This window comes from Podarcis liolepis (assembly GCF_965112155.1).
Source record: "Podarcis liolepis genome assembly, chromosome: 3".
Classification (NCBI taxonomy): Eukaryota; Metazoa; Chordata; class Lepidosauria; order Squamata; family Lacertidae; genus Podarcis; species Podarcis liolepis.
The window spans coordinates 122713864-122735290 of record NC_139557.1 but is presented as its reverse complement, the minus strand read 5'-3'; the positions used below and the strand labels follow the sequence as shown (position 1 = coordinate 122735290).

Sequence of the window (21427 nt, the reverse complement as noted above, 5' to 3'; positions counted from 1 at the left end):
TTTCCTGGGTTTTCGAATCGACACACACCTTGCAATCCCGATGGCAGCTCCACATTCAGCCTTAGGCTCTCCCTTGCGGTGGATCACTTCCTTTCCACGCCAATGCAAAGTTTGGGGTTTGCACCAAGGAGACTTCTCCATAGCGGCCACCCTCTGAACGAGTGGCTGTTCCATTGCCAGCTGGCCTGGGCCTGTGCTTGCACCATGAAGCTTGGGGTGCCTTCAGGACCCCAAAGGCTGGTGGCACAAACACTCCTCTTCCTGGCTTTCCTGAACTGCCGCTCCCTGCAGAGACCCCTGATGGCTGATGGCGAAGGGATGAGCGGAGATGACGGCCACCAAGGGAGCCCTGGACTCATCCAGTGTGGAGAATACAGCAACCAGGTCCTGCCCAATGGCAGGTGCAAGATCATTGCCACCTTGCCGCAACTGGACCAGCAGAGGTGCCCTGACATGTTCCGTTGCACGGATGAGGTCTCCTACTGGCTCCACGAGAACGAGGAGAGGAAACAGCAGATCCTGGAACTGCGGGAACTCATCTCAGAGCTCCAGGAGGAGCTGAGGAACCATCGTCACCGCATCAAGATTTTGGAGCTGCAGGTGAGTTTCTTAATGGGGGAAAACATGGGCAGCAACTTAGGTATAGGGAGACTTTGGGGACCATTGGGCTGAATCTGTCCCCACTCCCACGTTCCAACTTTAGTGCATGGTTGGGGCAACCCACCTGTCAGTCACATGATGTGATTGTGACATCAGATTCATCCATCCATCCATCAAGACATCCCAAGGCAGCTTACGGAATAAAATACAAGATAGAACACAAGTAAATAATTAAACCAACGCAACAAAATAATGACCACCCCACTTCCCACAGATACATTTAAAGGGCTATAGGACAGCCTTTCTCAACCTGTGGGTCCCCAGATGTTGTTGAACTACAACTCCCATCACCCCTAGCTAGCAAGGCCAGAGCTCAGGGTTGATGGGATTTGTAGTCCAATCTGGGGACCTACAGGTTGAGAACTGCTCCTATAGGATATTAATCAGCCAAAGGCAGAATAGAGTGGTACTATTACTTCCCTTGACCTTGACCAGGGGTCAGCAAACTTTTTCAGCAGGGGGCCGGTCCACTGTCCCTCAGACCTTGTGGGGGGCCAGACTATATCTGGGGGTCAGGGAATGAATGAATTCCTATACCCCACAAATAACCCAGAGATGCATTTTAAATAAAAGGGCACTCATGTAAAAATACGCTGATTCCTGGACCGTCCGCAGGCCTGATTGAGAAGGCGATTGGGCCGGATCCGGCCCCCGGGCCTTAGTTTGCCTACCCATGACCTGGACACTATACTTCTGTTGATGCAGCCTAGAATAGAATTAGCGTTTTCTGCTGCTGAGTCACGTTGTTGGCTCATGCCAAGCATGTGGTATCCAAACACAGTTATTAGAAACAAATCATATAAGAATCTGCTATAGTCAGCTTTTACCGCCACAAAATCTTAGAACAGTAAAGTTGGAGTGGATCCTAAGGATCTTCTAGTCCAGCAGTGCAGAGATCTCAGCTAAAGAGTCTCTAACAGATGGCCATTTGGCCAAGCTATCATGTCTGTGACAGAATAAATCAGACTTATTGGTGTTCATAAGGTGGCAACAGAATATCACTAGTTAGAGGAGATTGCTTGAGGTATTGGAACCCCAGAGCTGAGACCCCATAAGGCAGGCTTCCTCAACCTCGGCCCTCCAGATGTTTTGGGACTACAACTCCCATGATCCCTAGCTAGCAGGACCAGTGGTCAGGGATGATGGGAATTGTAGTCACAAAAAATCTGGAGGGCCGAGGTGGAGGAAGCCTGCCATAAGGCAAACAGGAAGCCCAGGTAGGATTGAGAGAGCCTTTATCCAGAAAAAGGAGTTGCTGATTAGAATTAAATAACCCTTTTGCTCCTGAGTGGTGGGATTGAGCAGAGGAGGAGAGGACAGACTGCCACCCAGTTTATTTGATTAATCATCTGCTTTCTGATTGATTGATTACAGGTAAATATTTGCACTCTTTCAACAGCTTTTGACAGTGTCTGGGATTCTGGGATTCTTTAAAACTAGCCTCTGAAACTAAATACATGCTTAACTCAGTACCATGCCAAATTTAATTGTCTCTCTACAATTTAATCAACTAAAAATGTGTACTTGTATTCAATGTAGCAGTAAGCAACTCATTCCATTCGTGTAAGGATTTCTGCTGGTGCAATGACATTTTCCCCCTCCCAGCCCTCCAGGCACTCTCTAAATCTGTTCTGGGGTCTTCCCCAATGCTCTGGAGCAGATTTGGGGTGCAATGGGGAGGGAGGAGTCTGTCAAAACAAATGCATCAGTTGCCCCCCTTAGCCTGCCATCCTCACACCACTTACTTGGGAGCCAGCCCTTTCCAGTTCAACAGGACTTAACTTCCAGGTAGGCAAGTTTAGGATGGGGCTGTTAGTTGATTAATCTACCAAATAAAAATAGCTTCCCTATTTATTTATTTTTTGTTTCGCTCCTGGATGTAAGAAGAGAACAGATTGTGCTTTAATATTTGCATAACTGGAGGTTATGTAAATGAAAAAGAAAATAGAGAATCGAGTAAGAGAAAGGATGGCTGTTCGCCAGGTATGAATTACAGAAGGAAGGGAGATTTGGCCCCTTAGGAAGAAACAATATTTTCTTATTATTAAGACTCATAAATCTTTGCCATCCGACGGAGCTCAGAATTTGTTTACTGGAACCATTCTGCAATTTTGCGTCCATCACCTGCACAAATCTGGTCGCTCCTCTCTGAGGATGAGAGCACCTACACTCCTGGTATTAATTAGTTGATCACCATCATGCTTTAACTTTGATTAACCTTAGTAGCAACCCAAAAATGTGGCAGCAAGGTACTGCACCATGCAGTTTACAAAACCAATAAGCAGTAAATAGCAAGAGAAAGAAACGGCGACACAGCAATACAAATCAAGACATGCATATTTCCTTTGGTGGCGTGAATGGATGGTGTACACTGAGCATCTAAGTCTGGAGTTTAGTAAATAAAATCCCCATGGCTGACATAAAAGCATTTTGAATAATAATAATAATAATAATTTATTATTTATACCCCACCCATCTGGCTGGGTTCATAGAATCATAGAATCATAGAATCATAGAGTTGGAAGAGACCACAAGGGCCATCGAGTCCAACCCCCTGCCAAGCAGGAAACACCATCAGAGCACTCCTGACATATGGTTGTCAAGCCTCTGCTTAAAGACCTCCAAAGCAGGAGACTCCACCACACTCCTTGGCAGCAAATTCCACTGTCAAACAGCTCTTACTGTCAGGAAGTTCTTCCTAATGTTGAGGTGGAATCTTCTGGGGTTTCCCCAGCCACTCTGGGTGGCTTCTAACAAAGTATTAAAATACAGTGGTCTGTTAAACATTAAAAGCTTCCCTAAACAGGGCCGCCTTCAGAGCATGCACCACTCTGTGAGATAGTCTGAGGGCAGGTAGGGTCTCAGCCTGCGTACCAGATGGAGCTGGTAGACAGCTGCCCTGGACACAGAATTGACCTGCGCCTCCATGGACAGCTGTGCGTCCAAAATGACTCCCAGGCTTCTCACCTGGTCCTTCAGGGGCACAGTTACCCCATTCAGGACCAGGGAGTCCCCCACACCCGCCCACCTCCTGTCCCCCAAGAACAGTCCTTCTGTCTTGTCAGGATTCAACCTCAATCCATTAACTGCCATCCATCCTCCAACCACCTCCAGTCCTCCACACACACCCCTGGAAACCCGCAGCATGTGTGCGATTTCCCCTCGCAATAGACAATGTCCACAAGTTATTATACCACCAAGCCAAAAGCAGATTTTGGTTCAAGGTTTCCCATTGTGGGCTTTTGAAATCCCAGCTGCAGCTAAGCGCCCATGTCATAAATTCTTCAGCTGTTGTCTTGCTAAACATCAGGAAGAACTTTGTGGTGGCAAGAACTGTTTGACAGGGAAATGGTCTCCCTTGGGAAGTTGTGGACTCTCCTTCCTTGGAGGTCTTTAAGCAGAGGTTGGAGGGCCACCTGTCATGGATGCTTTAGCTGAGATGCCTCCATCGCCGGGGTTGGTCTAGATGACCCCAGAACCCCTTCCAACTCTAATAATAATAATACATTTTATTTATACCCCGCCCTCCCCGGCCATAGCCAGGCTCAGGGCAGCTAGCACCATTAAAATTACAGTAAAAACATAATGGGGGGGGGACCAATTTACCGTATTTTTCGAACTGGCAGAAATGACTGGCAGAATCCGAGATCAGGGAGAAGAGGTGGTGGAAGAAGACTGGAAGAAATTTAAAGACTACTTGCAGAAATACTGTAAAATTAATGAATGTTAAAGGGATGTTGGATTGAAAATAAGTGGTATTGGTAAAAAGATTAACAAGAATATGTAAACACGGATTGACAATGGTTTGAAATATATAGTTATAATAGGTTAAGATAATAAGTAAAGATAAATGATAGAGGGTAAGGATTTGCTGAACTAACTATGTGAACTGGAATACAAAAAAGGGGGGTGTGAGGAGGTCAGGAAATAAGTAAATGAAATATTAGTCATGAAAATATTGATTTTTTGTTAACTTTGTTTTCTTTTTTACTCTTTATGTATTTTGTTTTTGTATTTTTGTATTTCTTTGTTTCTTATTATTGTTACGTTTTTCTTATTTCCTATTTTTAATTTTGTGACTTTTTATTGTCTGAAAATTTTTAATAAATATCATTTAAAAAAAACAAAACAATTTACCGTATTTTTCGCTCTATAGGACGCACTTTTCCCCCTCCAAAAATGAAGGGGAAATATGTGTGCATCCTATGGAGCGAATGCAGGCTCCTTGGCTTCAGCAATAGCAACGGGAAGCCTCCGAAGCGCAGAGGGAGAGCTCCCCCCCCCCGCACTCCGGAGGCTTCACGTTGCTTTCGCTGAAGCCGCCTGAAGCCCCCGGAGCGCAGGGAACTCCCGCTGCGCTCCGGGGGCTTGAGGCAAGCTATCCAAAAGCCTTCGGAGCGCAGCAGGAGTTCCCTCTGCACTTCGGGGGCTTCAGGCAGCTATCCACAAGCCTTCGGAGCGCAGCAGGAGTTCCCTCTGCACTCCGGGGGCTTCAGGCAGCTATCCGCAAGCCTTCGGAGCGTTCCCGCTGTGCTCCGAAGGCTTGCGGATAGCCGCCTGAAGAGCAAGAGGGGTCAGTGCACACCAATCCCTCTTGCTCTCCAGGCTACGCTTCACTTCGTTTCTCCTCCCACTTTGCTGAAGGGGCGCTGCGCAGAGAGGGGGAGAATTTTTTTTCCCCTGTTCTCCTCCTCCTATGGTCCGGTGTGTCCTATAGAGTGAAAAATACAGGTTAAAATGCAATTTAAAATGCAGCCTCATTTTAAAAGTAGCCCATAGATCAAAACCATAAGGGGAGGGAAACATAAGGGTGAGACCGAGTCCAAACCAAAGGCCAGGCGGAACAGCTCTGTCTTGCAGGTCCTACGGAAAGATATCAAGTCCCGCAGGGCCCTAGTCTCTTGGGACAGAGCATTCCACCAAGTCGGGGCCAGGGCTGAAAAGGCCCTGGCCCTAGTTGAGACTAATCTAACCACCTTGTGACCTGGGACCTCCAAAATGTTGTCATTTGTGGACCTTAAGGTCCTCCACAGGGCATACCAGGAGAGGCGGTCCTGTAGGTACGAGGGTCCTAGGCCGCTTAGGGCTTTAAAGGTCAAAACCAGCACCTTAAACCTGACCTTGTACTCCACTGGGAGCCAGTGCAGCTGGTAAAGCACTGGATGAATGTAATCCCATGGCGAGGACCCCGTAAAGAATCCTTACATTTCTATGATTCCATGATTCACATATTCAGGAATGACAGCTGTGGGGGAACCTGAACAGGTGATTTAGTTATTTTGGATATTTATTTTAGATACTCCTGGGAACAGAAGTATGAAACCTGGGGGCATCCCAGTCAAAAATGGAGGGAAACCCCCCCCAGAGCCCAGAGCCCCACCTGCGATGACTGCAATGCAGTATGAGGACACCTGCACAGGTGTACCATGACCATAATAGCAATAGCATAAATAAATCTGAGCTCAGTTTCCTGATGATGTCTCTGGCGCATGCCCCACTGCCAGGAAAGGGACGCCTTGGCTCCCATCGTACCTCAGCTAAGAGATAAATCAGTTTCATTTCCTGTTAGTCTGCAGGTTGTGGGACCAATGGATTTTCAAAGCAATCCAGTAGGAGATCTCCTGGAAATCACAGAAGGGGAGAGACCACTTGTGCTCGCTGTGGGCTTCCCACAGGCATCTAGTTGGCCGCTGTGAGGCCAGGATGCTGGACTAGGTAGTCCACGGGCCTGATCCACCAGGCTTTCCTCATGTTTTTGTCTTCCTGCATGAGCCCCACTGCAAAGGGGCTCCTACTCGAGAGGAGCTTCAAGAAGGAGAACCTCAGGGAATTGTGTGCCCCTCGTTGGTTCACGTCCCTGTGCTGGGTTTCATACCAAGCGGGCTCTCCTTGGATCACGCCCTTTATCCAACACATGTTTGCTTATTTCTCTGCTGAGTTTCCCGCTGCCACAAAGTGCCTCCGTGCAAGATGAGAGGATCACAAGTTCTCTTTGTTTAATTCTCTACAGAGGGTCCTTGCCCTTTGCCAGATAAGCTTCTCTTGGGGGGTTGGCTAATGACAGATCAGACCGATGAGCCAGAGATCTCAATCACACCAGAGTCATCAGCTCTTAAGGGGTTTGGCCACACAAGTCTTGTACATTTTGTGTGTGTGTGTGTGTGTTAGGAATGTGCAACATGGACCGCCTTATAGTGCAATACAGCCCTCTCCAGGGAAGTTTTTAATGTGTGACATTTTAATGTATTTTTAATCTTTGTTGGAAGCCGCCCAGAGTGGCTGGGGAAAGCCTACCAGATGGGCGGGGTACAAATAATTTATTATTATTATTATTATTATTATTATTATTATTATTATTATTATTCCCCAGCACAATGTTTCCTCAGCAAGCTTGCCCACTGCATTTTGCCCATCCTTTAGCAGAGGTCAGCAAACTTTTTCAGCAGGAGGCCGGTCCACTGTCCTTCAGACCTTGTGGGGGGCCGCGCTATATTTTGGGGAAAAAATTAATGAACGAATTCCTATGCCCCTCAAATAACCCAGAGATGCATTTTAAATAAAAGGACACATTCTACTCATGTAAAAACAAGCTGATTCTCGGACCGTCCACAGGCCAGATTTAGAAGGTGATTGGGCCAGATCCGGCCCCGGGCCTTAGGTTGCCTACCCATGCTTTAAAGCATCGGTAGAAAAGGGCATTCTTATAATCCTACTATTGTAGAGTTAGAAGGGACCCAGAGGATTATCTAGACCAACCCCTTGCAATGCAGGAAAATTTAGTCATCCCACATGGGGGTCGAATCTGCACCCTTGGTATTATCAGCACCATACTCTAACCAACTAACCTATCCAGACCATTCTTGTTTGTTTGTTTGTTTGTTTGTTTGTTTGTTTGTTTGTTTGTTTGTGAGTTTTTGGGACCTCACTCTTCAGCCAGAAAGGCTCCCAGTGCAGGTTGCATACAATAGGGACACAGGTGGAGCTGTGGTCTAAACCACTGAGCCTCTTGGGCTTGCCGATCAGAAGGTCGGTGGTTCGAATCCCCGCAATGGGGTGAACTCCTGTTGCTGTGTCCCAGCTCCTGCCTACCTAGCAGTTCAAAAGCACACCTGCGCAAGTGGATAAATAGGTACCACAGCGGTGGGAAGGTAAATGGCGTTTCCATATGCTCTGGCTTCTGTCACAGTGTCCCGTTGCACCAGAAGCAGTTTTATCATGCTGGCCACATGACCCGGAAAACTGTCTGTGGACAAACACCAGTTCCCTCGGCCTGAAAGCAGGACGAGTGCCGCAACCCCATAGTTGCCTTTGACTGGACTTAACTGTCCAGGGGGCCTTTGCCTTTACCTGCATACAACCAATTAAACAAGGCAGTCCCTGCCCCACAGGCTTACAGTCAGGGTGAAAACACAACACAAAAGGGGAAAGACACAGGGAAAGAAGAGGAACAACAAACTTCAATATTGGGCACCAATTTCTAAAAAGTTGTTCCTCTATTGACCAGTTGGCCCAGTTCAGGAGGTGGGTAGGGGGTGATGTTTATTTCTGGAGCATCTCATCCCACTCTTGAATGTTTTGCTTGTCCTTCTTTATCTATCTATCTATCTATCTATCTATCTATCTATCTATCTATCATCTATCTATCTATCATCTATCTATCAATCATCTTATTAATTTTTTACATATCATTCCCAACAATCATATAACATATATTCTTATCTTATACAATGTTTTGGACTTCCATCAACTGCATCTGAAGGTTCTGTCAATCTTTATCACTCAGTCTACATTTCTTAATTTCCCTATTACTTTTAATTGTCCTTAACTAATAACTCTCTTCATAAATGCAATATTTCGCATAATCCTCCTTACAAAACATCTCGCAGTCCTACCGGCGTAACCCGTTTATTACAATTGCTTTTCCAATAGTTCCGATATTTACTCCAGTCCTCTGAGAATCTCTGGTCCCGCAGGTTTCAGATTCCTTCCTGTCATCTTATCCAATTCTGCACAGGCCATTAATTCCACTGTCCTTCTTTAATCCACGCCACCTGCCGGCCCCCATCCTGCTGCTGCGAAGCATGAAGAGAAGTCCAGCCGCAACGCCACCGTGGAGCAGCGGGTTCAGGAGCTGGAGCAGCACTACCAGGAGGCCAGCACCCTGCAACACATTCAGGCCACGCTGCTGTACGACATGCAAGCCCAGGTCCACAATGTCTCCCTGCTGATGGACTGGGTGCGTCACAACCCAGGCTGCCTGGTCCCGGTGGAGATGAGGCTCCAGCACGAGATGCACTACCCAGGTGAGTCCCCCGGGAAGAGCCAAGATCCGGGTTTGAGTCCCACGTTGGCCAAAAGACTCCTGCCTGCAGAGGTTTGGGCTAGATGACCCTTGGGGTCAGGGCCGAATTTAGCTTTGAAGGTAATGGGGCCCTTTATGTGTCCAGCTGTGCTTTGCCAACAACAGATTGTCGCTATTTTTTGTGTTGAATATGGGGCGCGGGTGGCGCTGTGGGTTAAACCATAGAACCTAGGACTTGCTGATCGGAAGGTTGGCGGTTCGAATCCCCGCGACGGGGTGAGCTCCCATTGCTCGGTCCCTGCTCCTGCCAACCTAGCAGTTCGAAAGCACATCAAAGTGCAAGTAGACAAATAGGTACCACTCCAGCGGGAAGGTAAATGGCGTTTCCGTGCGCTGCTCTGGTTCGCCAGAAGTGGCTTAGTCATGCTGGCCACATGACCCGGAAGCTGTACGCTGGCTCCCTCGGCCAATAAAGCAAGATGAGCACCGCAACCCCAGAGTTGGCCACGACTGGACCTAATGGTCAAGGGTCCCTTTACCTTTGCCTTTTCCTTTTCCTTGATCATGCATTGATTTCCTCACTTCCCCAATCCCATCCTGAGCCTTCATTTGGCACCTCCTCTGTATTCTGTGGGGCATCCCTGCCCCCTTTTGTCTCCTGGTCCTCTCCCCACCCTAAGGTCCCAAAGGAAATGCCCTTAATGGTGTTTGTGATGCTGTTCCTTCGATTGAGGTCTTTGACCCCATAACAACAACCAGGTTGACGGAGCCCTTCCCATCTATCCTCCAACTGGGATTATCTGATAAAGACTTTCACCCACTAGCCCAAATCCAGCCTGAGCCCCTGACGTAGGCGAAGGGAAGAGCACGCCTCTGGGCTAGCAATCCTTTAAGCCGGCCAGTTCTGGATGCCGTGTGCTTGCTGTCCCCCTGGCTTTAAGCGGGATGTAGACCAGGTCAGTCCGCTTCTGATCCCACTGCTACGTAAGCAGAGTCACCTCGGTTGCCCCTGGGCCAAAGGGAGAGGCATTTTGCAGCAAGAAGAGGGACTGTGGTCACTGTGCTTGGGTGGGATTCAATCACATGCCAGTGTGGAGAAGAAGAAGAAGAGTTTGGATTTGATATCCCGCTTTATCAATACCCAAAGGAGTCTCAAAGCGGCTAACATTCTCATCCTCCTCCCCCACAACAAACACTCTGTGAGGTGAGTGAGGCTGAGAGACTTCAGAGAAGTGTGACTGGCCCAAGGTCACCCAGCAGCTGCAGGTGGAGGAGCAGGGAATTGAACCCGGTTCACCAGATTACGAGTCCACCGCTCTTAACCACCACACCACACTGGCTCTCGGAAGAAGAGGGCAAGAAGAGGGACTCTGGTCAATGTGCTTGGGTGGGGTCCAATCACATGCCAGTGTGGAGCTAGGGCTGCTGTAAGTCTGGGATTTCCCAGACATATACGGGATTCGTCCGTTGGAAATAGTGTCTGGGTGGAATTTCAGGAAATCAGTAAAAATGTCTGGGCAAACCCAGGTGTATGGCAACCCATGCTGGAAGTGTTGCTTTTTTGGTGAATTTCCTTAAGAATACAGTCATACCTCATGTTACATTACATTCTTTCAGGTTACATCCCGCGGCGACCCAGAAGTATCAGAAAGGGTTACTTCCGGGTTTCGCCACTCGCACATGCGCAGAAGCACAAAAATCATGTCACGCGCATGCACAGAAGCGGCGAATTGCAACCCGCGCGTGCGCAGACGTGCCACTGTGGGTTGCGCTCTTTTCATGTTGCGAATGGGCCTCCGAAACGGATCCCGTTTGCAACCAGAGGAACCACTGTATATCAAAAACTTCATTTTTTGGAGATTTCACAAAAAAAAGGAGGGAGGGAGGGAGGGAGGGAGGGAAGGAAGGAAGGACTCAACAGCTCCCCTCCCCCCCCCCAAAAAAAGAAGCTCAACAACTGTCACAAGAGACTAGGGCCCTGCGGGACCTGACATCTTTCCGCAGGGCCTGCAAGACAGAGTTGTTCCACCAGGCCTTTGGTCAGGGCCCAGCCTGACTCCCTCCTCTGGCAACCTGCACAGAATTTTGCTTAACGGTTGCCATTAATTTGATTTTAATTAATTTTTATAATGGAATGTTTTTAGAATATTGGATTATTTGATTGTTTGATTATTTGATTGTTGTTAGCCGCCCTGAGCCCGGCTTCGGCTGGGGAGGGCGAGATATAAATAAAATTTATTCTTATTCTTATTATTTGTCCGGATTTTCACTTCTTGAAATACGACAACCCTAGGTGGAGCAATTAAAGTCAGTTTGTTATTATTGGTTTGCGGGCTCAGTCCAGATGATGCCTTGAAATGGTTTTTCTCTCCCTTCCTCCCCGGCAGATGTGAAGCATGCCAAGAACTGCCCCATTGATTGTGCCTCCATATACTACAACGGGGTCCGACGGTCGGGCGTCTACAGCATCATGCCATCCGATGGAGGTCTGCCCATTGAAGTGCTGTGCGAGATGGATGTGGAAGGTATGGAAGCAGGCAATGGGAGCAGGTCCTCCCTGGTGTTTCCTTACATGTTGAGGTGCTTGGGTCAGACGCTGCTTCGTGACTGGACTTAACTGTCAGGGGTCCTTTTGGTAAAGGTAAAGGGACCCCTGACCATTAGGTCCAGTCGTGACCAACTCTGGGGTTGTGGCGCTCATCTCGCTTCATTGGCCGAGGGAGCTGGCGTACAGCTTCTGGGTCATGTGGCCAGCATGACTAAGCCGCTTCTGGCGAACCAGAGCAGCGCACAGAAATTCCGTTTACCTTCCCACCAGAGTGGTACCTATTGATCTACTTGCACTTTGACGTGCTTTCGAACTGCTAGGTTGGCAGGAGCAGGGACCGAGCAATGGGAGCTCACCCCCTTGCGGGGATTCGAACCGCCGACCTTCTGTTCGGCAAGTCCTAGGCTCTGTGGTTTAACCCACAGCGCCACCCGCGTCCCTCAGGGGTCCTTTACCTTTAAATCTTCCAAACGGGGTGGGAGAAGTTCAGATCAGGGTGTGTGTTTTTTCAGTTGGATTGTCAGTTCAATGACATTTCTCGCCGCAATTGTGTGGCAGGTGGAGGCTGGACCGTCATCCAGCGGCGTCAGGATGGCACGGTCAATTTCAACCGGACGTGGAACGAGTACAAAGATGGCTTTGGGGAGTTGAGCAGTGAATTCTGGATGGGCAACGAAAACATTCACAAGATCACCAGCCAAGGGGACTACTCTCTCCGCATCGACCTGGAAGATTGGAACAATAAGCACAAACATGCCTTTTACCAGCTGTTCAGGTAGGTCTTCAGGTGAGAGGGCATCTGGGTTGCTGCCCAGCAAAACACGATAATACGATAATCTTTATTGCCATTGTCCCATACAGAACAACGAAATTGAAAAATCTACATAAGACATTCAAAACCCAACAAGGCTGCTACCCCAGCTATCCCTGCCAGGTTAGCCCCCTAAAAACTCTGATACAGTGGTACCTCGCAAAACGAATGCCTCGGAAGACGAAAAACTCGCAAGACGAAAGAGTTTTTCGTTTTTTGAGTTGCTTCGCAAGACGAATTTCCCTATGGGCTTGCTTCGCAATACGAAAACGTCTTGCAAGTTTGTTTCCTTTTTCTTAAAACCGCTTGAAGAGGTGCAGTTGCGACTTGACCGTGCTTCGCAAGACGAAAAATTCGCAAGACGAAAAAACTCGCAGAACAAATTAATTTCGTCTTGCGAGGCACCACTGTACCCCATTTTTAAATACAATATACTCCCATAGAGACTCCTTACACGGCATTTAAAACCAAAATTGCATTTGGATAGAAACTGTTTCTCAGGCGGCTAGTCCTAGTCTTTATAACCCTGGACCTTCTTCCAGAAGGCAGAAGCTGAAAGAGATCATTTCCGGGGTGCGCACTATCCTGCGCTATCTCTGCAGCTTTCTTATGGTACCTGGAAGCGTAGATTTGATCCAAAGTGGGAAGAGTGCACCCAATTATTCTCTCCGCAGTCTTTACAATCCTGGACAGCATTGTTTTTTCCCTGGCCGTGCAGCTCCCAAACCACACACACAGAACATAAGTTAATACACTCTCCACAGTACACCACCCATATTTTAGATGCTTTCCTCTATCCAAAGCACCCTCTTGTTGAACTGCCCCCTCCCATCAGCCCCAAGAGCCAGCATGCCCAATGGTCAGGGATTTGTTTTATTCATTTATTTCATGACCTATTCCTACACCGCTTTATTGTTAAAACAAAAAACCAGGCGGTTTACAAAAAAAGATAAAACCATAAAATTATCAATTGGGGGGGAAATAGCAGGAAAAATTTTAAACTTTCTAAACATCTGCTTGGGCGTGTCTAATTATTAGTATTTTTTAATGGATAAATAAATAAAACCATTTAAGTTTACACCCCACCCTTTAGGAGCAGGGACTGTACAATGGGAGCTCACCCCGTCGTGGGGATTCGAACTGCCGACCTTCTGATCGGCAAGTCCTAGGCTCTGTGGTTTAACCCACAGCGCCACCCGCGTCCTATACAAATGTTTTAATGAGGAAATAAATAATAAGCCGTCTGCAGGAGGCCCTCGCCTGCAGAGTGCAGAGGTTAGGAAACAAGAAGCCCACGGACAGCGTTCCTTTCAATTTCCACAAAACCACCTCCCCTCTGAAGTTGCCCCGGCTCAGGAGCGACCACTTAGAAGCCCACTCTGAGATGCTCTCAGAAACCTTCCCTGTTGCCTTGCAGCATTGAGAACGAGGTGAATTACTACCGCCTGCATGTGGAGGGCTTCAGTGGGACGGTGGAGGATTCCTTCGCCTGGTACCACAACAAGAGGAGTTTCAGCACGCCCGACTCGGGGAATATCTGTGCCGCCATCTCCCACGGAGGCTGGTGGTACCACCAATGCTTCTTCTCCAACCTCAACGGCGTTTACTACAAAGTAAGTCAGGCCACTGAGGTGGCCTCCACAGCCCGCCTGCCCTCTCGGGTTTTCATTTTAATTTCAGCTTCAAGCAAACTTGTGAGTGGGTGGGTGTAATATGCTAAAAATTGCTAAATTTATATGGTAAATTTATAGTCATACCTCAAGTTGTGTCCGCTTCAGGTTACGTGTTTTCATGTTGCGTTCCGCGGCAACCCGGAAGTACCGGAACGGGTTACTTCCGGGTTTCGCCACTCGCGCATGTGCAGAAGCGCTAAATCGTGTGGTGCGCATGTGCAGACGTGGCACTTTGGCTTGTGTCAGTTCCGTGTTACGGATGGGCCTCCGGAATGGGCCTCGCGTGCGTAACATGAGGTTCCACTATATATGCTAAAGCTATTTTTGGTCAACTGCATACTATCCCTTGCTTTTTCCTGTTGGGCTAATAGCAGTCGTTAACAGTCGTCAACAGGTTTACCCCACCCCACCCTTAATAATAATAATAATAATAATAATAATAATAATAATAATAATTTATTTATACCTTGCCCATCTGTCTGGGTTCCCCCAGCCACTTTGGGCAGCTTCCAATAAAATATTAAAATACAGTGGTCTGTTAACTCTGGGCGGCTTGCAACAGAATACTAAAATACAACAGTCTGTCAAACATTAAAAGCTTCTTTAAACAGGGCTGCCTTCAGATGTCCTCTAAAAGTCTGGTAGTTGTTCTTCTCTTTGACATCTGGTAGGAGGGCATTCCACAGGGCAGGTGCCACTACCGAGAAGGCCCTCTCCCTGGTTCCCTGTAACTTGGCTTCTCGCAGGGAGGGAACAGCCAGAAGGCCCTCGGCGCTGGACCTCAGTGTCCAGGCTGAACGATGGGGGTGGAGACGCTCCTTCAGGTATACTGGACCGAGGCCGTTTAGGGCTTTAAAAGTCAGCACCAACACGAGAATGCTCACGGTTTTCACGGAGATGTAAAAAAACCTAGCAAGCATAAACTGACGCAGAAATGAGAAACAGAGATTGGTAGAATCATCCACCCTTAATTTAGAGGGCCTCCGGTTCTCCCACCCCACATTAAGCTCTAGGTGTCACACTTCCACATCTGGTTTTAGCAAAAGGGTGCAAATTTACCCTCTGTTCTCTTCCCCAACTCTCTCCCTCTCTCCTCTCCTCCCGTGTTGTCCATATGCGCAGGGTGGAAGATACTCTCTGAAGAACCGCAAGATTCTTGGCCCCGACGGAGTGGTCTGGTACACGTGGAAGGACACCGATTATTACTCCCTCAAGAAAGTCACCATGATGATCCGCCCCCGCACATTCCGCCCCCACCTCTCCCCATGAAGGAACCCGGGATCTCTTTCTCATCAAATCACAGCTGGGCGATGGATGACCCTGGACAACTGCATCACAGTCCACCGGCCCGTCCTGAGGCATGTCCCCTCACGCCAGTCGGTCTGTCACGTGGACAATGCAAAGAGCAGTGGACAGAATCTGACCCTCGGGCACTTTCGCCGGGGGGGGGTGCATTCTGGCAGCAAGGCTAGCTTGACAAACGAGGGGTGGTTGGTGCTCTCCCTAAATGTGGACGCTTTGGTGGCTGCAAGCTGTGGAGATGGCAGCCCAGTGGAAGTCATGGCTTCTTGAAGAATGGCTGCGTCCAGCTCTTTGTCAGAATGAAACAGGCTACGAAAAGGAAACCAACGAAATGAGTTTGGAATATCAGTATATTTTATGAAGGCTGATGGGCGCCAGCTTGGAGCAGTGCAGTGCTGCCCTCTGTTGGAAGAAGCTGGGCTTTGCTGGACCTCGAAGTCCCTCTTTCGCTTAATGTTTCCGACATTCTGACATCTTGCCTGTTCAGCCTTGAGGATTCGCCATTGCCACCTGCTGCCATTCAAAAGGAACTGCTTTGCAAATGGAAGCTTTCCTTGTTTGCTCTGGCAGTTCGGGGGCATATTTCTGCAGTGTATCACAGAGACCCCTTGCGACAAGGACCTATATCTCTTTGAAGCTGAACTGTTTAGCGTAGTTAGAAGAAGAGGAGGAGAAAAGAGACAGCATCGCTTTTACTTATTTCATAAAACTTATATACTGTTTGATTTGTAAAAACAAGACCCTCAAGATCTTTAAAATGGGGGAAAGGGCCTTTTTGCTTTCCTGACCTGGTGCTATAGGTGCTTTTCTGCAAAGACTCGGTCCTTCCTTGGAATGGGATAACTGAAAAATGAGAGACTTGTATTTTCAGAATTCCTGAAAGCAGAAGCTGGAATATTACCCATGCCCTGCTTCTGCCCACTGTAGAGGGGGCCCTTCGGTTTGGAGTCGGTGGTGGGGGGTAGGATTGGCTGCAAAATCATAGCTGCCGGGGCAACTTCAGAAAAGCTTGAGGGAGCTGAGAGCAACATCTGCAGCAGAGATCTGCAGCAGAGAGGTGCAATTTCTCCAACCAGGTCTTTTGGCGGAATCTATCTCCCATAAGGTCACACAACTTCTTCAAAGTGGTCTTGCCAACCAACTGCTAACTGCATAGCTGTCAACCGTCCCTTATTTGGCGGGAAACTCCCTTATCCCAGTGCCGTGTCCCGCTGCTGTCCCTTATTGATGATGTCCCTTAAATTTCCCAGGTTTCAAAGGAAGCAGCTCCTCTCCCTCCCTCCCTCCCTGCCAGCCAGGGAGGAGGAAGGCTCCAACTGTGTTGCTTGGCTGCGTTGCTCACCCAATAAGGAGTCTAAGAACGACTGGGGGGTGGAGCTTGCATGCCTTGTGCCAATCAAATCGGCCGCGTTGCCTGGGGACTCGCCTTTGCTCAGCGCTTCCCAGCGGAGAGGTGACGGTGGTTTTCCTTGCTGCATCCCCTTTACCGGGTTGCTGCGCTGTGGGAACCACCGCTTGAGGCTTTGTTTGACTGCTGGCTGGGCTTTCTGCCTTTGGCTCAGAGGGGCTCAGAAGTCGAACATACCTGTGCTCTGAAAATCCCTTATTTTGGCTGCTGATCCCTTATTTTTGAGGCTGCTGGTCCCTTATTTTCAAATCTGTAAGTTGACAGCTATGCCTAACTGGCAAAAGACCTCAGAGTGGGGTTTGGGGGTAGAGGTGTCAGAAAGAGGATAGGCTTGCAAGGGATGCCAAGTAAACATTGGGGGGGGGGAGATCAGTGTGGACGAATTGTAGAGCTGATGTCCAAGCTTTGTCCAAATCTTACCTGAATAAACGTCTTATGTGTTTTGAAGAACCTTTGCATGGCATTAACACCCTGCTTGTGGCCAGATTTCACAGGGAACCTGGCTTGCGGCACAAGCACCACAGCCCTGTGGGAATGTTGTGGGTAGCAGGAGGGGATATATTGATTAAATATTATCTTTCCTAACTCACGCTAGTGAGTTTATTCATGCAGCAGAGTACATTCCCCTTTTCACACAGCAGGAAGCTAGTTGCAGATTTGAATATCTTAAGTTCTATTATTCCTGGTAAGACCCCTTTGATTCCCTCCTAAAAGAATAAAGACACAACAGTCTTCTTTTTAAAGTTGTAAGAAGTTTACTCACATTCAGTTCACAGTTGGATCCCTGAAGGCAAAGAGGCTTTAGCTTAGAGTTACAGAAGAGAGTTTGAGTTCATCCCATATGGGAACTGATCCCACATGCAGTCCAAGAGAAGAAAAGGCATCGAAAGAGAGGAAGGTGGCTGCGTGACTGGACCTTTTGTGGGGTCTGGATGGGTCATGCCCACCTACCTGGTCACCTGCAAAGGAAGGATGCTCCAGACCAGGTGTGACAGGAAGTTTGACTGGCTGGACCAACATCCCCCTGTCTGTGTCCACTCTAGGCAAACAGGAAATGTTGTATTTGACTGCTTATGTTACATCCCACAAGCGCTCAATGTATGGTTACCAGATTTTTTTCAATGAATCCGGGGACACTTTTTGGGGGGGGGAAGCTGAGTAGCAACAGGGTGGCGCTATAGGTTAAACCACAGGGACACGGATGGCGCTGTGGGTTAAACCACAGAGCCTAGGACTTGCTGATCAGAAGGTCGGCAGTTCGAATCCCAGCAACGGGATGAGCTCCCGTTGCTCGGTCCCAGCTCCTGCCAACCTAGCAGTTCGAAAGCACGTCAAAGTGGAAGTAGATAAATAGGTACTGCTCTGGCGGGAAGGTAAGCGGCATTTCTGTGTGCTGCTCTGGTTCCCTAGAAGTGGCTTAGTCATGCTGGCCACATGACCCGGAAGCTGTACGCCGGCTCCCTCGGCCAATAAAGCGAGATGAGCGCCGCAACCCCAGAGTCAGACACGACTGGACCTAATGGTCAGGGGTCCCCTTTACCTTTACCTAGCAACAGAGAGTCAGTAGTGGGGATGGTGAGGCAAAAGTCCCTGAGCCCAAGCACACATGCATATTGTATAAAGGAGCAAAGCCCTTCTTTCGCACCCTGTGAAACATAATTGCACAGAGTTTTTAAAAAAACTGGGCAATGGCCCAATGCCCTCCCATGACTCCCGAACCTTCCCCAATCTCCTGCCCCCTTCCCCCTTTGTTTTGACAGATCGGGGGAGGCTCGGGAGTCATGGGTGGGCGGTGCACCGTTGCCCAGTTTTTTTAAAAAAAAAAACTCTGCACATTTATGTTTCACAGAGTGCAAAATAAGGGCTTTGCACCTTGCCCGGCAGAGAAGCTGTGCACCTTGTGCCCCTCCTGGGCAATGGCGCACCGCCCACCTATGACTCCCGAGCCTCCCCCAATCAGTCAAAACAAAGGCGGCAGGGGGCAGGGGGCAGGAGATCTGTACCACTGGACGTCCCCAGTTCTCCTTTGGCAGTGGCGGCGGCAGCGGCAGTCAGCAGCCCGGAGCCAGCCTGGTAGCACATCATATGGGGACTTCCAGCGAGGAAAAATGGCGGGCGTCACGGCAGCGAGCAGCTCCTGAAACCAGCCAGAGCCAACTGCGCTACCAGGCTGGCTCCTGGCTGCTGAGGCTGCCGCTGCCATGTTTCCCGGGGACAGATTTGCAAATTTGGGGACATTCCGGGGACGGGATTTGTCCGGGGACAGATTTTCAAATCCGGGGACTGTCCCCAGAAGCCAGGGATGTCTGGTATCCCTAGCTCAATGCACACTGCCCTAATCCAGGGACCTGAGAGTGCCCCTCGTTCATTTTAGCCAAAAAGCAGGTCCCCCAAAGTTGCTTCTGCAAAGAGTCCAGGAACAAATCTGAACCTCCCAGATTCCATATGAAATTGGTAAGCAGAGGCGTCAGGTTGCCCCCCCCCCCCAAGACTGAGGGGATGGGGCGTGCGCATGCAACATCATGCTGTCTGAAGGAGGTCAAGCACTCTGGAGGAGCCAGTCGCTGAAGCTGTGATGCGCAATGAATTATGTGCATGACATCATGGTGCGTATATGCGAGCCGGGCCCCTTCAACGTCGAGGCGAAAAGCAGGTTTTCGTTCTGGGAAAATCAAGATGTCACCCGGACTGTGGAAATGTCTTGTGGTTTTCATAGCCCAAAAAATGAGGAATGAAAAAGTACATGATTTTTGAGACGGTCTGGGTAAGTCCCAAATTTCATCACAAAACTGGACCATGTATTGGATTATATTGCCACCTGCTGGTATATTAGGCAGAAAAATACAAGACTGGAAGGATGGTTGGAGGGTTGGATGTTTAGAAGACATCTGAAGGCAGCCCTTTTTAGGGAAGCTTTTAATGTTTGATGTATCACAGTATTTTAATATTCTTTTGGAAGCCACCCAGAGTGACTGGGGAAACCCAGCCAGATGGGCGGGGTATAAATAATAAATTATTATTATTATTATTATTATTATTATGGGTGATGCTTTAGACTGAACAGAGGTCAGCAGCCTTTTTCAGCAGGGGACTGGTCCACTGTCCCTCAGACCTTGCGGGGGGCCAGACTATATTTTGGGAAAAAATAATGAATGAATTCATATGCCCCACAAATAACCCATAAATGCATTTTAAATAAAAACAACAAGCAGGCCCCACAAATAACCCAGAGATGCATTTTAAATAAAAGGACACAATCTACTCATGTAAAAACATGCTGATTCCCGGACCTTCCGCGGGACGGATTTAGAAGGCAATTGGGCCGCATCCAGCCCCAGGGCTTTAGGTTGCCTACCCCTGCTTTAGAAAAGTGTTTCTCAACCTTTTTCCAACCGTGCCCCCCAAACCACCTTGTTTCCTTCCTGTACCCCCCTGCCATACCAGTAGAAAGGTAGCTATTTTGTTTGTAAACAGAACATGTTTTATTTATAATTTTTATGATATTATAAGTATATAATTTCACCTGCAGCCCCCTTGGAATATCCGGGGGGCGGGGGGCCATATATCCCCCAGTTGAGAAACACTGCTAAAGAGATAGATGTGACTGTACTGTACAGGTCCCTGCCAGCAGGAGTTTGCAATCTAAAATTTAACACAGGAAAGCGGTGGCAGAGATAAAAACGGAAGTAGTACACTGCCCTTAAAGTTGAACATGCTGATTCTCAGTGTGCTTCCAGGTGTGGACAATTTTGTTGTTGTTGTTTAGTCGTTTAGTTGTGTCCTCCTCTTCGTGACCCCCTGGACCAGAGCACGCCAGGCCCTCCTGTCTTCCACTGCCTCCCGCAGTTTGGTCAGACTCATGTTTGTAGCTTCGAGAACACTGTCCCACCATCTCGTCCTCTGTTGTCCCCTTCTCCTTGTGCCCTCCATCTTTCCCAACATCAGGGTCTTTTCCAGGGAGTCTTTCTCTTCTTATGAGGTGGCCAAAGTCTTGGAGCCTCAGCTTCAGGATCTGCCCTTCCAGTGAGCACTCAGGGCTGGTTTCCTTCAGAATGGAGAGGTTTGATCTTCTTGCAGTCCATGGGACTCTCAAGAGTCTCCTCCAGCACCAGAATTCAAAAGCATCAATTCTCCGGTGATCAGCCTTCTTTATGCTGCAGCTCTCACTTCCATACATCACTACTGGGAAAACCATAGCTTTAAGTATACAGACCTTTGTTGGCAAGGTGATGTCTCTGCTTTTCAAGGTTTGTTATTGCTTTTCTCCCAAGAAGCAGGTGCCTTTTAAAGGTGCCTACATTCTGCATGGACTGGTTTCAGGGCAACATGTACAAGTGGCTTTAGAGACCTATTAGGTCCATAAATTACCATATAGCATATATTCAACACAAAAAAGCGACAATTTGTTGTTGACAAAGGACAGCTGGAGATATAAAGGGCCCCATTACCTTCAGGAGCTTAGGGCCTCTTCAGACCTAAATCCTGCCCTGTTTATGTGTGTATTATAAAGATATAAAACCAGTTCTTTGGTCATGGAACTGCACTCCTTTCCTGCATCTCCAGTCCATCTCCCTGCTGCTTAAGCCCTCAGGTACCCAGGCTATCAGCCATTGCTAAGCAACAGCCTTAGGCCAATCAGGTTTGATCCGAGCATCTTCTGCTTTGTTTACTGCATCCTGCCGCTCAGCATCCCTCAGCGCAAATTTGGGTTTTGCAGCAGAGA

General features: G+C 48.4%; 2 protein-coding genes across 3 annotated transcripts in view; one reads left to right on the top strand and one right to left on the bottom strand.

Annotated features, from left to right (window-relative positions):
* Nucleotides 1–21427, bottom strand: part of FBXO16 (F-box protein 16) — an 810609-nt gene that overhangs the window by 320525 nt on the left and 468657 nt on the right. The gene's annotated exons all lie outside the window — the stretch shown is intronic.
* Nucleotides 103–15502, top strand: LOC310702663 (angiopoietin-4-like; the record flags this gene model as incomplete). The annotated part of the gene is made up of 6 exons (XM_083494630.1): nucleotides 103–600; nucleotides 8741–8963; nucleotides 11350–11487; nucleotides 12069–12285; nucleotides 13739–13934; nucleotides 15117–15502. The coding sequence occupies 6 exons, from the start codon at nucleotides 103–105 to the stop codon at nucleotides 15261–15263; spliced, it is 1419 nt and encodes a 472-aa protein (XP_083350756.1). The 3' UTR covers nucleotides 15264–15502.